The sequence below is a fragment of the Sturnira hondurensis genome, unplaced genomic scaffold (assembly GCF_014824575.4).
Source record: "Sturnira hondurensis isolate 20B ecotype Veracruz unplaced genomic scaffold, ASM1482457v3 Scaffold0011576, whole genome shotgun sequence".
NCBI lineage: Eukaryota > Metazoa > Chordata > Mammalia > Chiroptera > Phyllostomidae > Sturnira > Sturnira hondurensis.
In genome coordinates this window covers 592,320-603,648 of record NW_028084207.1, presented here as the reverse complement: position 1 = coordinate 603,648, position 11,329 = coordinate 592,320, and the positions used below count along the sequence as shown (strand labels likewise).

Here is an 11,329-nt window from a genome sequence, read left to right as displayed (position 1 = left end):
GAATGGAGAAAGAAGTGTAGTCCTTGCTATAAATATTTCTCTGATTTTCTTTAATTGGTAAGGTAAATATCCACTGTGTGTTTTGGATTCTCCAAGGGAAGTCTTCAGTTATCTGAAAAATGCACATAAATAGAACACATTATTCCCTGATGATGGCAGTATTTTTATGTGTGGTGTTTTTCTAAAGAATAAAACATTAAGAGGGAGGAAGGAAATATAACCTGATTTGCAAAATATTTTCCTTTTCTTTTCAAAGCCTCTTCATTCGGCTCCGGCTAGTCCAGCCTGTCCATTTGCTGTGGTTTGGGCATATTCCACCACCAGGGTTTATCCTATTATGCTGACTAATGTGGAACTGACCATTTTTAAAAGCGACCTGGGAGCATGACTGACTTGATCTGTGGTTTGAAGTGGCCAAAGACAATCCCCAACCCCACTCTTTACTGGGATTAGAACTGCCGTCCCTGAGCCTTAACCTAAAATGGCCAAATGGTCCATGTCCAGAGGGTGCCTGGGATTTGCCATGAGAAGAAAAGGCGAGATCTTGCACAAGGTTAATTCTCAAGTGCCCAGCCCTTAGTGGACACCTGAGTGCTGCCTAGAGGGCCCCTGAGAGGCTCTAGGAAAGGCAGGAAGCCTGGGCTAAGGCATTCAGAAGGAGCCTGGGACCCTGCACATCTGCTACAAGTACCCTTTGACAGAATTGGCCTCATCCACAGTCTTATCCTATTATATGTTGCCTAGATCTGTCCATGGTAACATTTCCAAGAAAACATTGCAGGGAGGGACCCTAGGGACTGAATAGGTGGGCGGGGGAAGGGGCCGAGGGGCTGCAGGCTGCTCTCTGAGTGAGAATTAAACAAACAGCCCAGTGTGGATAGAGTGAGGGGAGGTTATATGAGACAGACATAAAAAATTAAAGTCCCAAACCACTGTGGTCATTCAGAAATGTTTGCAACTTTTCACAAGGGCAGTGGTATTACTCCCAATTTCCTGGCCAAATATTTATTAATGTAACTAAGGAGTGAGTACATGAGGCTGTCTCACATCGGCGCAGCATCCTACTTTCCTTGCGGCTCTAAACTGTGAGGTACTGTCAAAAAAACTCTTCCACACTCAAAATAGCTACGTTACAGAGGAGAGTTGGAACGTGTTCTGGGAGTGGGTGTGTTTGTTTGAGTTCAGTGTGTGCAGAAAAGGCAAAGCCTCCGCAGCCATTCACACACTTCCCTCCTCAGCGATGGGTATGCAGACAGCAGAGCTCCTGGACTAAGTCTCTGAATGGTAACGTACATTTATAAAGATTATTTTCTTAACTATTTTGAGCCATTTTATAAATAATATGCATGTGTCTGCTAACGCATATACACATATATATTTAGTCAACGATTGCTTGTTTTCTCCTGTGGCTGGTCTTGTGCGGTTACTTACCGGGTATGATTTCTGAGGTGTCAGAACGAGCTTCCCCCCACCTCCTACCCCAGCCACCCAAAAATATCTCTTGGGTTGGCCCACCACAGAGCCTAAAATTCCCACAGTGCTCGAATGAGTTAGTCATTGAAAGCAGCTGTTAAAATCCAAGTGTCACACTGAGAAATGAAGCAGACATTAGAAATTCAAGACTATGTAAAACAGAAAAGAGTATGGAGAAATCGTTTCTAATATTATGTTAAGTTTCAAAAGGAGAATGCAAAATGACATGCAGAGTCTGGGTCAGATGCTGTTTGTAAAATGTCATGGGGTCAGAGCCGGCATGTAGGACCCAGCTCGTAAATATGAGCCAACAGTAAAAGGAACCCAGCACTGTCGGGCAGGCTTTGTTCTGATTTATTCTGAATGAGTGCTTTCCATAGTTTCTGATCCTCAGATCCTACTCTCTTCACAGTGTATCACGAGATACCTCCCTCTGCCGCTCCCCAGAGGCTCCTGTTAATCAACCTTGGCAGGGCCCACAACCCCACCTCCTGGAAAACTCAAGGAGCCTGACATCTGCCTGTGACGAGCTCTTAGAGAGGCCTCACAAGAGCTCACGCAATCTCTCTTGGCAGCGAACTGCCCAAGCGAGCCCATTTCCTCAAAAGATGGTGGAGGACTTTGCAGCCTCCTATATTGCTCTGAAACTAGAGAATGAAATTTTGCAGGCCCAGGTGCAGAGGCTGATGGAAGAAAATGCTGCCCTGCAGGCCCAGATCCCAGAGCTCCAGAAGCCCCGAGCAGCCACCCAGGAGCCCGCAAACCCCTCAAAGCCCCCGGATCCCTCAGCATCCTGGGACCCCCCAAATTCCCCAGGGTCTGAGGAGCCCCAGAAGCCCAGAGAGCCCCAGGCACTTCCAACTGTCCATGGGCTCTCATTGGCCTGCGAGTCTCAAAAGCCTCCAGACCCTAAGGAGCTCGAGAAGCCCCTGATGGCCCTGGAGGACCACAATCTCCCAGGAGTCAAGGAGGCCCAAGAGGCCTCTGATACTAAAGAGGCCCCAGAGGCCCAGGAGGCACAGAATTCAGGGCTGCAGGATCCCCCAAATGCTCAGGAGCCCCAGGAGACACCAGAAGGCCAGGAGACTTCAACATACCTGGAGCCCTGTGAGCTTCAGGCTCCCCAGGAATCTCTGGAGTCTCACTTGCCCCAGGAGCCCCTGGAGGGCCTAATAGCTGTTGAGACACCAGAGGCTTCCGAATTGCTACAGTTCCCCAGTGGGTTAGAGGCTGAAGCTTTCCCCTTAGAATACCCTTTAGCCTTCAAGGGGAAGGCCCAGAAGCTGCCTGAGGGCCTGGTTCAGCTGAATAGTTACATGAGAGTCAGAAGGCAACTGTATCCCACAGAAGCAGCCTTAGTGAGCTTTGTTGGCAACCGCTTCTCAGGTGAGGCAGGAAGGTGGTCCCAGCCCTCAGTAGAGATTCAAAGCCTCCTGCTGGAGCAATTTGAAAGCTTTATACAAATGCTCCAGGATGCTTTTAACAATCCAGAAACCACGGATGATGCCAACCACCACTCCCGCCAGCTTTGCCAGGGGGAGGACCCTGTCCACCAGTGTGTGACCCACTTCCACCTCATCGCTCAGGTGCTAAACTGGGATGAAAGTACCCTCTGCATCCAGTTTCAGGAAAGGCTTGCTAGTTCTATCCAAAATGAACTGTCTCAGACAAGCCCAGCCACCAACCCCTCTGATGTGATCACCGTCAGCCTGGAAGAGAAGCAAAGCAGTAAGCCTGATGTAAATGCAGAAGGGGCAAATGCCTCTGGGGAGAGAGCTGGGCCTGAGAGTCCACCAGCTGAAAACCGACCTGTGCAAGATGCAAACAACCGCCCGCACCTCAGTGAAGCTGAAAGGGCGCGCCGCCGCGTTGGCCATTTGTGCCTCTACTGTGGTCATCCTGGTCATTTTGCCAGAGATTGCCCTGTGAAGCCTCATCGTGCCCAGCAGGCGGGAAACTTCGAGGCCCGGCGGTAAGGGGGAACCCGGGCGGGCCAATCTACAAATATGCATCCCCCTCACTTCCAATATCCATGTCCCGTACCCTATGGCTTACTGTTGAAATTCGACTGGGAAGACGACAATTCTTCGAGCAAGCAATGGTGGATTCAGGCTCCTACAGGAATAGCATTGACCATTCTGTGGTTCTTCGAGAGAAGCTGCCCATCCGCAATAACATCTTCCCTCTGATGCTCGAAACAGTCGACGGACGTCCACTGATTAATGGACCCATAACTAAGGAAACACCACCTGTCGAAGTTAAAATTGGAAACCACGTCGAAGAGCTCCAGTTTGATATTATTCATGCACCACGATACCCTCTGATTCTTGGAATCCACTGGCTTGAAACACACGACCCAAACATAGAGTGGAGTACCCGCACTGTGTCCTTTCCATCTCGTTATTGTCACTACAACTGCTTCAAGCACAGGTGGAATAGAAGACGTCGTGATGAAATAATTGCTGGGTAGATCCTGTGTCCTAGTGACTGCTCCTGGCAACCTGTCTTCTGTTACCTCAGCTGTCATCAGCATTTGCTGCTTCCAGAAACTTCCACTGAATCTCTGGCAATGAACAAAGGCTACCTGTACAACGACCCTGCCTCTTGGATCATGGACTAAACCTGACGAATTTGAGCTGCTTTTCTTTCACTAAAACTGCATGCCCCTTTCTTTTGAACCCTGCATTACTGTGGGGCTGTTTTAATTACAATTTATACTAACAATATGCATGAAAATAGGTATTAGGAACTAACATGGGGAAAGTATAGTTGTTAGACTGACTTTATTTTTTCTTATCAAGATTTTCTCTAGCACAACAATATATTTCCAATAAACAATAAATTTGCAAGTGGTATTTTTTTTAAAGTCAATAAACATTAGCAATTTCTACTGGTGTTTGAATTATTTCTTAGTTTAGCAGAGGGAAGAGGATAGGGATAAGTAAATTAGGAGGAAGTGAGGGGATTAGGATTAGAAAAGGGTAAAAGTTTGGGGGAGGTCCTAAATATCCCCAGGGTAGTGATGGGTCACTGGGTAATGGGGGCAGGGAGAGATGGAAACAGTAGGAGAATGGCTGGGGTGGGGGGAGATGCAGTGAAGTCTGGTGGGATTGGGGGGAAGGTGGAGGGGAGGTTGAAAAGAGGGTTTGTGGGAAATTGGTAGGAGGCTGGAAAAGGTTCATAAAAGGGCTGGGGGTTCTCAGGGCAAGGGTGAAGGGGGGTGGATTTCTATAAAAGTAAAGGGAGAACTAACAGAGCCATTGAGAAGCTTTAAAATGGGATTTTATGTTAATTTTTACATTTTTTTAAAAGATTTTATTTATTTTTAGACACAGGGGAAGAGAGGGAGAAAGAGAGAAACATCAACATGTGGTTGCCTCTTGCACACCCCCCACTGGGGACCCAGCAGCAGCCCAGGCATGCAGGAATTGCCCAATGCGTTTGATTCCCCAACTGGGAATCAAACTAGAGACCCCCTGGCTCATAGGCCAGTGCTCACTGGCCTGAGAGCCACACCAGCCAGGGCTGTTTTTTTAAAAATTTTTTGAATCATAAGGTATTTTACTGTGTTTTCCCATGGTGATTTATCCCCTATATCCTCTTCCACTTCCATCTACCCCCTTTTCCCCTTCGCAAAATCACACCATTGTCCATGTCCATGAGTTATTTTTCTTTTTTTTCTTTTTTCCTCCACCCCTGCACCCCCCAACCCCAACCCCCTGAGCTGTCAGCTTGCTCTCTATCTATGAGTCTGTCTCTGTTTTGCTTGTTAGTTCAGTTGGTTCAAATGAATACTACACAGCTGTAAAATAGAAGAAAAATTTTACCTTCTATGGCAGCATGCACAAACTTGGAGAACATTATGCTGAGTGAAGTAAGCCAGTCAGAGAAAGACAAGTACCATATGATCTCACTCCTATGTGGAAATTATTGAGCAGCTTTGAAAGCAAACTTCTCAGACTTTCTAAGGTAACCAACCAAACAAACAACAACAAAAAGACACTGGCGAGGGCAATGAGACCGCTCAGTGACCCAGCTATCCCATGAAGTGACAAGGTCTTATTCCTTGCACCAGGGAAATCTGCCCTGGAGCTCATGTCTGTTAACCTGCTTGTGCCAGTGCATAGGAGTTGGATGACAGGAATCAGCTCCAACACAGGCAGATCATTAGTAGCTGGCTGTGCCTTTCCTACATATGCAGGTTGCCCTATTGCTTGCATGACACACAGGAAAAGCCGGATCGAGGAAAGGAACACATGTCCTTATGGACATGAGAGGGGCTAGTGTTGTGCACTCACTTAAATCACACACACACACACACACACACACACACACACACACACACTCTGCAGGGTAGGAGAGATAGAGGGGCTGCAATCCCCAGGTGAGATATGGGGAGTGACCAAGGCAGACTCTAGTGCATGTCCTCTGTGTTTTTAACCCTCCCTTAGGAGTGTCTCTGAGGCCACTTGAAGGAGATTACACAAATAATCAAGTACGTGGTCATTACCCTAGAAGGAGATAGGTGAGGAGCTTACCATTCACTGAGCCGATAGTATATTTCTGCTACAATGTCAGGCGTGTTATACAAATTAATTATTTCATTACTTCTCAGAATGACCCAGTGAAATAGGTATGTTTGCTCCTATTTTAGCAATGAGCAAACAGAAGTCCAACAAGGTCAAAGTCACAAAGCTAGTAAGTAAGTGGCAGAGGCCTATTGGGCCTCCAAAGCCTGTGCCTTTTCCCCTGCACCATGCCTATGTCCCTAATGCAGGGGTGAGAGCCAAACAAGATTGTGGCAGCTGAGAGGTAACCCTGAAAATGAGGGGGAAACCCAAAAGAAAAAGTGTTGAGGACCATTTGGGTTGTAATTCTGTTTGCCCAATTTCTCCAATCTCAGTCGCAACCCCTTCACCATCTCATTCACCCCTAAACTTACCTCTATCTCTTGGAGGAGTTCCTTTTGTTTAACTGATGGCACAACCCCATTTCAGATTGCATGGTATTGTTTCACAAGAGTCAGACATGCAGTAATAGTCAGTGACCAGTAGTATCTGTGCCCTTTTTTTAAAGATTTTATTTATCTTTAGAGGGGAAGGGAAGGAGAGAGGGAGAGAAACATCAATGTGTGGTTGCCTCTCATGCGTCCCCTGCTGGGAACTGGCCCATAACCCAGGCATGTGCCCGGACTGGGAATCAAACTGCGACCCTCTGGTTCACAGGCCTGTGCTCCATCCACTAAGCTACACCAGCCAGGGCATGTCTGTGCCTTCTTATCTAGAAGCACATGCATCACCCCTAGGATTGTCTACTTAACCTCTTCAATAGCCAATCTGCTGCGCTGGACACCTGAATTGAATATAAAACAATACTGAATGTAAACTATAATTGAAAGATATAAAAAGAAAAAAGTAAACATAAAAAGTAAGTAATCGAAATCCTATATAGCTTTAAATTGTACCTCTTCTAGTCCTCGTTGGCCTTCCCTTCCTCCATGAACAATGTAACATATTTTGCCATGACACACCACCACCTTGTGGTGTGTGGGTACCTTTCCCAAGATAGATGTCCTACATCTCCCCTCTCCAGCCATCATACATAAATACATAGAGATAGAACCTTCCACATCCCTACCCTCAGTAGCATAGCCTAACATAAGGCCTGTTACCTAAAAGTTCTCCACAGAGACTGGTGCAATGATAGTGAATTATCCTTACCCAGAGAAGGTTGCTTTTTTTGTATATTATGGGCTCTTCTTATTTTTTGTCCTTTCATTTGCTCATCTGTACCCTTAAGAGCAAGCACTGTTGGTCCATGCAGAATTCAAGAGAACACAAGGACCCAGGGACAAAGTCAAAGGGGGGCAGGATCCAGGGTGGGAGGTGGGCATGGCTGGGGTGGGGGAAGGGGTGAGGGAAAATGGAGACAACACTACTTGAATAACAGCTAAAAATTTTTTTAATGAAAAATAAATATGCACAGTTTTTGCATATGTGAAAAAAGAGAACAAAAGCTTTCAGCAGCTACAAAAAAAGTCGTTTCTTTGTCAAAATAGTTGGAGCGAGGGAGACTGACTGTGCGGATTTCCCTTGAACTAAGAAGATTCACAGTGCACAGGACTTCCAGTGTCGACACTGGGGCAGTTCTGAGACAGCTGAGATGGCTGGTCAGCACACCTGAGCCCTACATTGTTCTGTCTAGCTACAGAGGTTATTTAACTATGGTGCAAGTCATTATTTCATGAAAAGAATCAATTAGCTCATCACAGAATCACAGATTTTATTAGTTTTCAAAGACTTAAGAAGTCTATCCCTTTAATCTCACAAATGAAGGAACTGAGGAGGCCCAGAAAAAGGAAAGCTACTTAACATACTGTTACGCCAGTCTCCTGACTGCACATCCAGTGCTCTTTTTACTTCTAATCCAGTAGTTAAAAATCAAGTATGTGGCCCTGGCTGGTGTGGCTCGGTGGATTGACTACCGGCCCATGAACCAATGGGTCGCTGGTTGGATTCCCAGTCAGAGCACATGCCTGGGTTGCAGGCCAGGTCCCCAGTAGGGGTGTGGGAGAAGCAACCACACATCGATGTTTCTCTCCTTCCTTTCCCCTCGCTAAATAAAATCTTTTTAAAAAATCAAGTAGGTGGCCAGCACTGACCTAGATACTGTGGAGAGAGACTAAAGTACAATGAGACATTTATTCACAATGTGCTTCATGAGAAAAATTAGTAGGCATTAGACCATTAGACAGCTAGCATAGATAATCAAACATGTGGTGGTAACAAATATACCAAAATGAAACACTGCACAAGCCAATGACACTAACAGTGATAACAATTAATAAGCACCTGGGTTTTGCCAGATACTGGGCTTGGTGATTCAGGTCTTTTCATTTGATCTTAGCCAAAAGGCCGAGAAGCGACGATTCAGGTCTTTTCAACTCTCTGCAGGGTAGATGTTATTAGCCCCACTGTACAAATTAAAGCCGTGAAGCCCGCTGAAGTGAGTTCACTCGCCAAAGGTCACACTGCTAGGAAATGGTGAATGCTAAAAATAAAACCTGATTGGTCTCACTCCCAAGTTGGAGTTCAAACCACTGACTCTTAGGCTGAATGACCTTTACTCTTCATGAACTACTTTAACAATATTTATTCACTGGACATGACATCTATCACCTTAGATAAAGATATTAAGTTGTTAATGCATTCATTTATTTAGTCACCCAACAAAAATTTACCAAACACCTTCCATGGGCCAAGCACAGGCATAGGGGGAAGAAGAGGAAAAAGGGAGATGAAGAGAGGTGCAGGGATGTCTTAAGTATATTCATGGTTCTTGCTTGGACCACAATGTGATGGGAGAAGCTGTTGTGTGGCACACTGCTGTGGTGTAAGAGGACAGAGTGCCGATACTGCTCCGGACTGAAAAAGCGTGCTTTGAGCTGAGTCTTGGAGAAATCTCATTGGAAACAGGAGTAGGGCAGAGCTTTACAGGTTGAGTACATTGTACACAAAAACAGAAGTTAGAGAGAAAAATCATGGTGTCTTTACAAAAGATAGTCCTGCCCTGGCTGGTGTGGCTCAGTGGATTGAGCACCAGCCTGGGAACCAAGGGGTCGCCAGTTCAGTTCCCAGTCAGGGCACATGCCTGGGTTGCAGGCCAGGTCCCCAGTTGGGGGCATGTGAAAAGCAGCCACACATTAATGTTTCTCTGCCTTTCTTTCTCCCTTCCTTCCTCTCTCTCTAAAAGTAAATAAATAAAATCTTTTTAAAAAAGAAAAAAAAAAAACTTCTATTTCACCGCAGAGTAGGAGTGGGTGTGCAGGTGTGTGTACAGAAGGGGTGTGTGTTTTCTCTCCTGCTACAAGGTAATGCACATTCACTGCAACAAAGTAATGGGGTAATATATAATGTTCATATAGAGCCAAAGATTTAAGTAGGAACAAAACATGATTAGTTTGTATTTTAGGAATTTTGATAATGATGTGGAAATTGATGAGAAAGAGCCACAAAGTACCCTAACATTTTTTTACCTTCTTAGGTTTTATGAAGATGGGTTCAAACCATCAAACACAAAGAATTACAAATAATTTAAGCCCAATTTTCCTCATATGTCTGAGTCCTTACTATGAACAACACACTGAAGTATGCACAAATACACAGGATAATATCCCTACCATCAAAAATTTTACAACCTGATAATGCATAAAGGCTCATGAATCATAAGAAACAACCTTTCCATTTGGTCTCCTTCACTTTCAAATTTTAAAGGCTACATGGAGAGATTTTCTGAAAATATATATTCTGTAATATTTGGCACAGATAAAAAGAAAACAGTTCCCCCTTGAGCTAAATTTTCTAAGTTTGAACTTTAACAGGAAAAATGATCTCTATATATTTGGGTAGCCACCCTTTCTGGTTTGTTTTCTTAACAAATATTTCATATTTCATGCTATTACAGTGTGCCTGCCTCAGTCATGGTCCCTGCATGGTAGGGTTCAGATGTGCTCCAGTTCTCAAAGTGCCTGTGTATTTCTAAGTATGTTTTTCAAATGCTTTTGTAAGGATAGATGATTTTAAAAATTCTAAAGGTAATAAACTTTAATAGCTAGCATTCTGCTAAATATCAACTGTTAAATGACAACAGCAAAATAGGCATCAGTGTACTAGGGGTCAGGACATTACAATTAAACTGATTAACCTCCCAGATTTGTCACTTACTAGCTATAAAACCTATTTCATTTATGAAATGAAGACAACAAGACTTGTTTTACCTACCCAGAGAAGTTAAAGTATCAAATTAAAAAAAAACTCATGTTAAAAATCATTATGAAATTTGAAAATACTGTCTAAATAAAAAGTATTATAACTTATGTTTGTAATAATAACCCCAAGGACATTCACAACACTAAAATGGCTGTTTAAATTAATTTTAATTTCACAGACTTCTGGAAAGCATTCAATATGTATCCAATATTCTATATTGTCAAAGCAAGATTCAATTAGGCTAATATTAATATCATATTAAGTAGTTTGGATATTATTATAAGCAAACGGTTTGAAAATAAGAATAACACTTTTGGTATATATACCAGCACTCTGTTTACCAGAATATTCAATTAGTTAAATTGCCAATTCCTTTCCATGGCATGCAACTAAATGATCACTTACTGTAACTGGTCTGAGCTTATTTCTTCATCTATTTAGCCTAACCCAAGAAAATATGTCAAAACAGACTAATCTTCAAGCCCCCAACAACAGAATATTATGTTAAAAATTAAACCTTATAGGAATTTTCCATTTCTGATGTGTATGATTTCCAGGTTAAAAAAAAAAAGGTAAAAGGTCACAATGTACTGGCCTCTGAGCAAGTCATAAGTCTATAGGAAATCACTGCCAGCATCCTTTCATATGACTAACAAGCTTCTCATTTCGTTTATTATTCTGCCTCACAGTGATTCAAACATGTGAGAAAGTTTGGCGAAGAGCTTTCTTTTGGAGAATGTGGGACATATTTCAACCAGGTTGGTGGGGGAGGGAAGAAGGAACGAATGCCAACAGTAGTCAACTAATTGTGTCTGCCTTGGCTCCAGTGGGAGGACCGTTATGTATTCCGATACAGATGAAAATGGGATATGGCACAGAAGCACAGAACGGTCATGTGTGCGCGGGACATCTGGCAACCTAACATTCACATGGGAAAAAGAAAGCATGAAATTTTACAACCATACAGAACAAAATGTCTGAAACTCTATAGCTGAGCTCATTGTTTTTCTTAGCCTTTCTCATTGCTTTTTTCCTGTCAGTTACACCACAGATACCACATAACAGGCAACAAGTGAACCAGCTGCATT

General features: G+C 43.9%; 1 protein-coding gene across 1 annotated transcript; it reads left to right on the top strand.

The window, feature by feature from the left end:
* The first annotated feature begins 1,106 nt into the window (after positions 1-1,106).
* Positions 1,107-4,361, top strand: RTL3 (retrotransposon Gag like 3). Its single transcript, XM_037060303.1, has 2 exons — positions 1,107-1,284; positions 1,886-4,361. The coding sequence occupies exon 2, from the start codon at positions 2,082-2,084 to the stop codon at positions 3,447-3,449; it is 1,368 nt and encodes a 455-aa protein (XP_036916198.1). The 5' UTR covers positions 1,107-1,284; positions 1,886-2,081; the 3' UTR covers positions 3,450-4,361.
* The last annotated feature ends 6,968 nt before the right edge of the window (positions 4,362-11,329 follow it).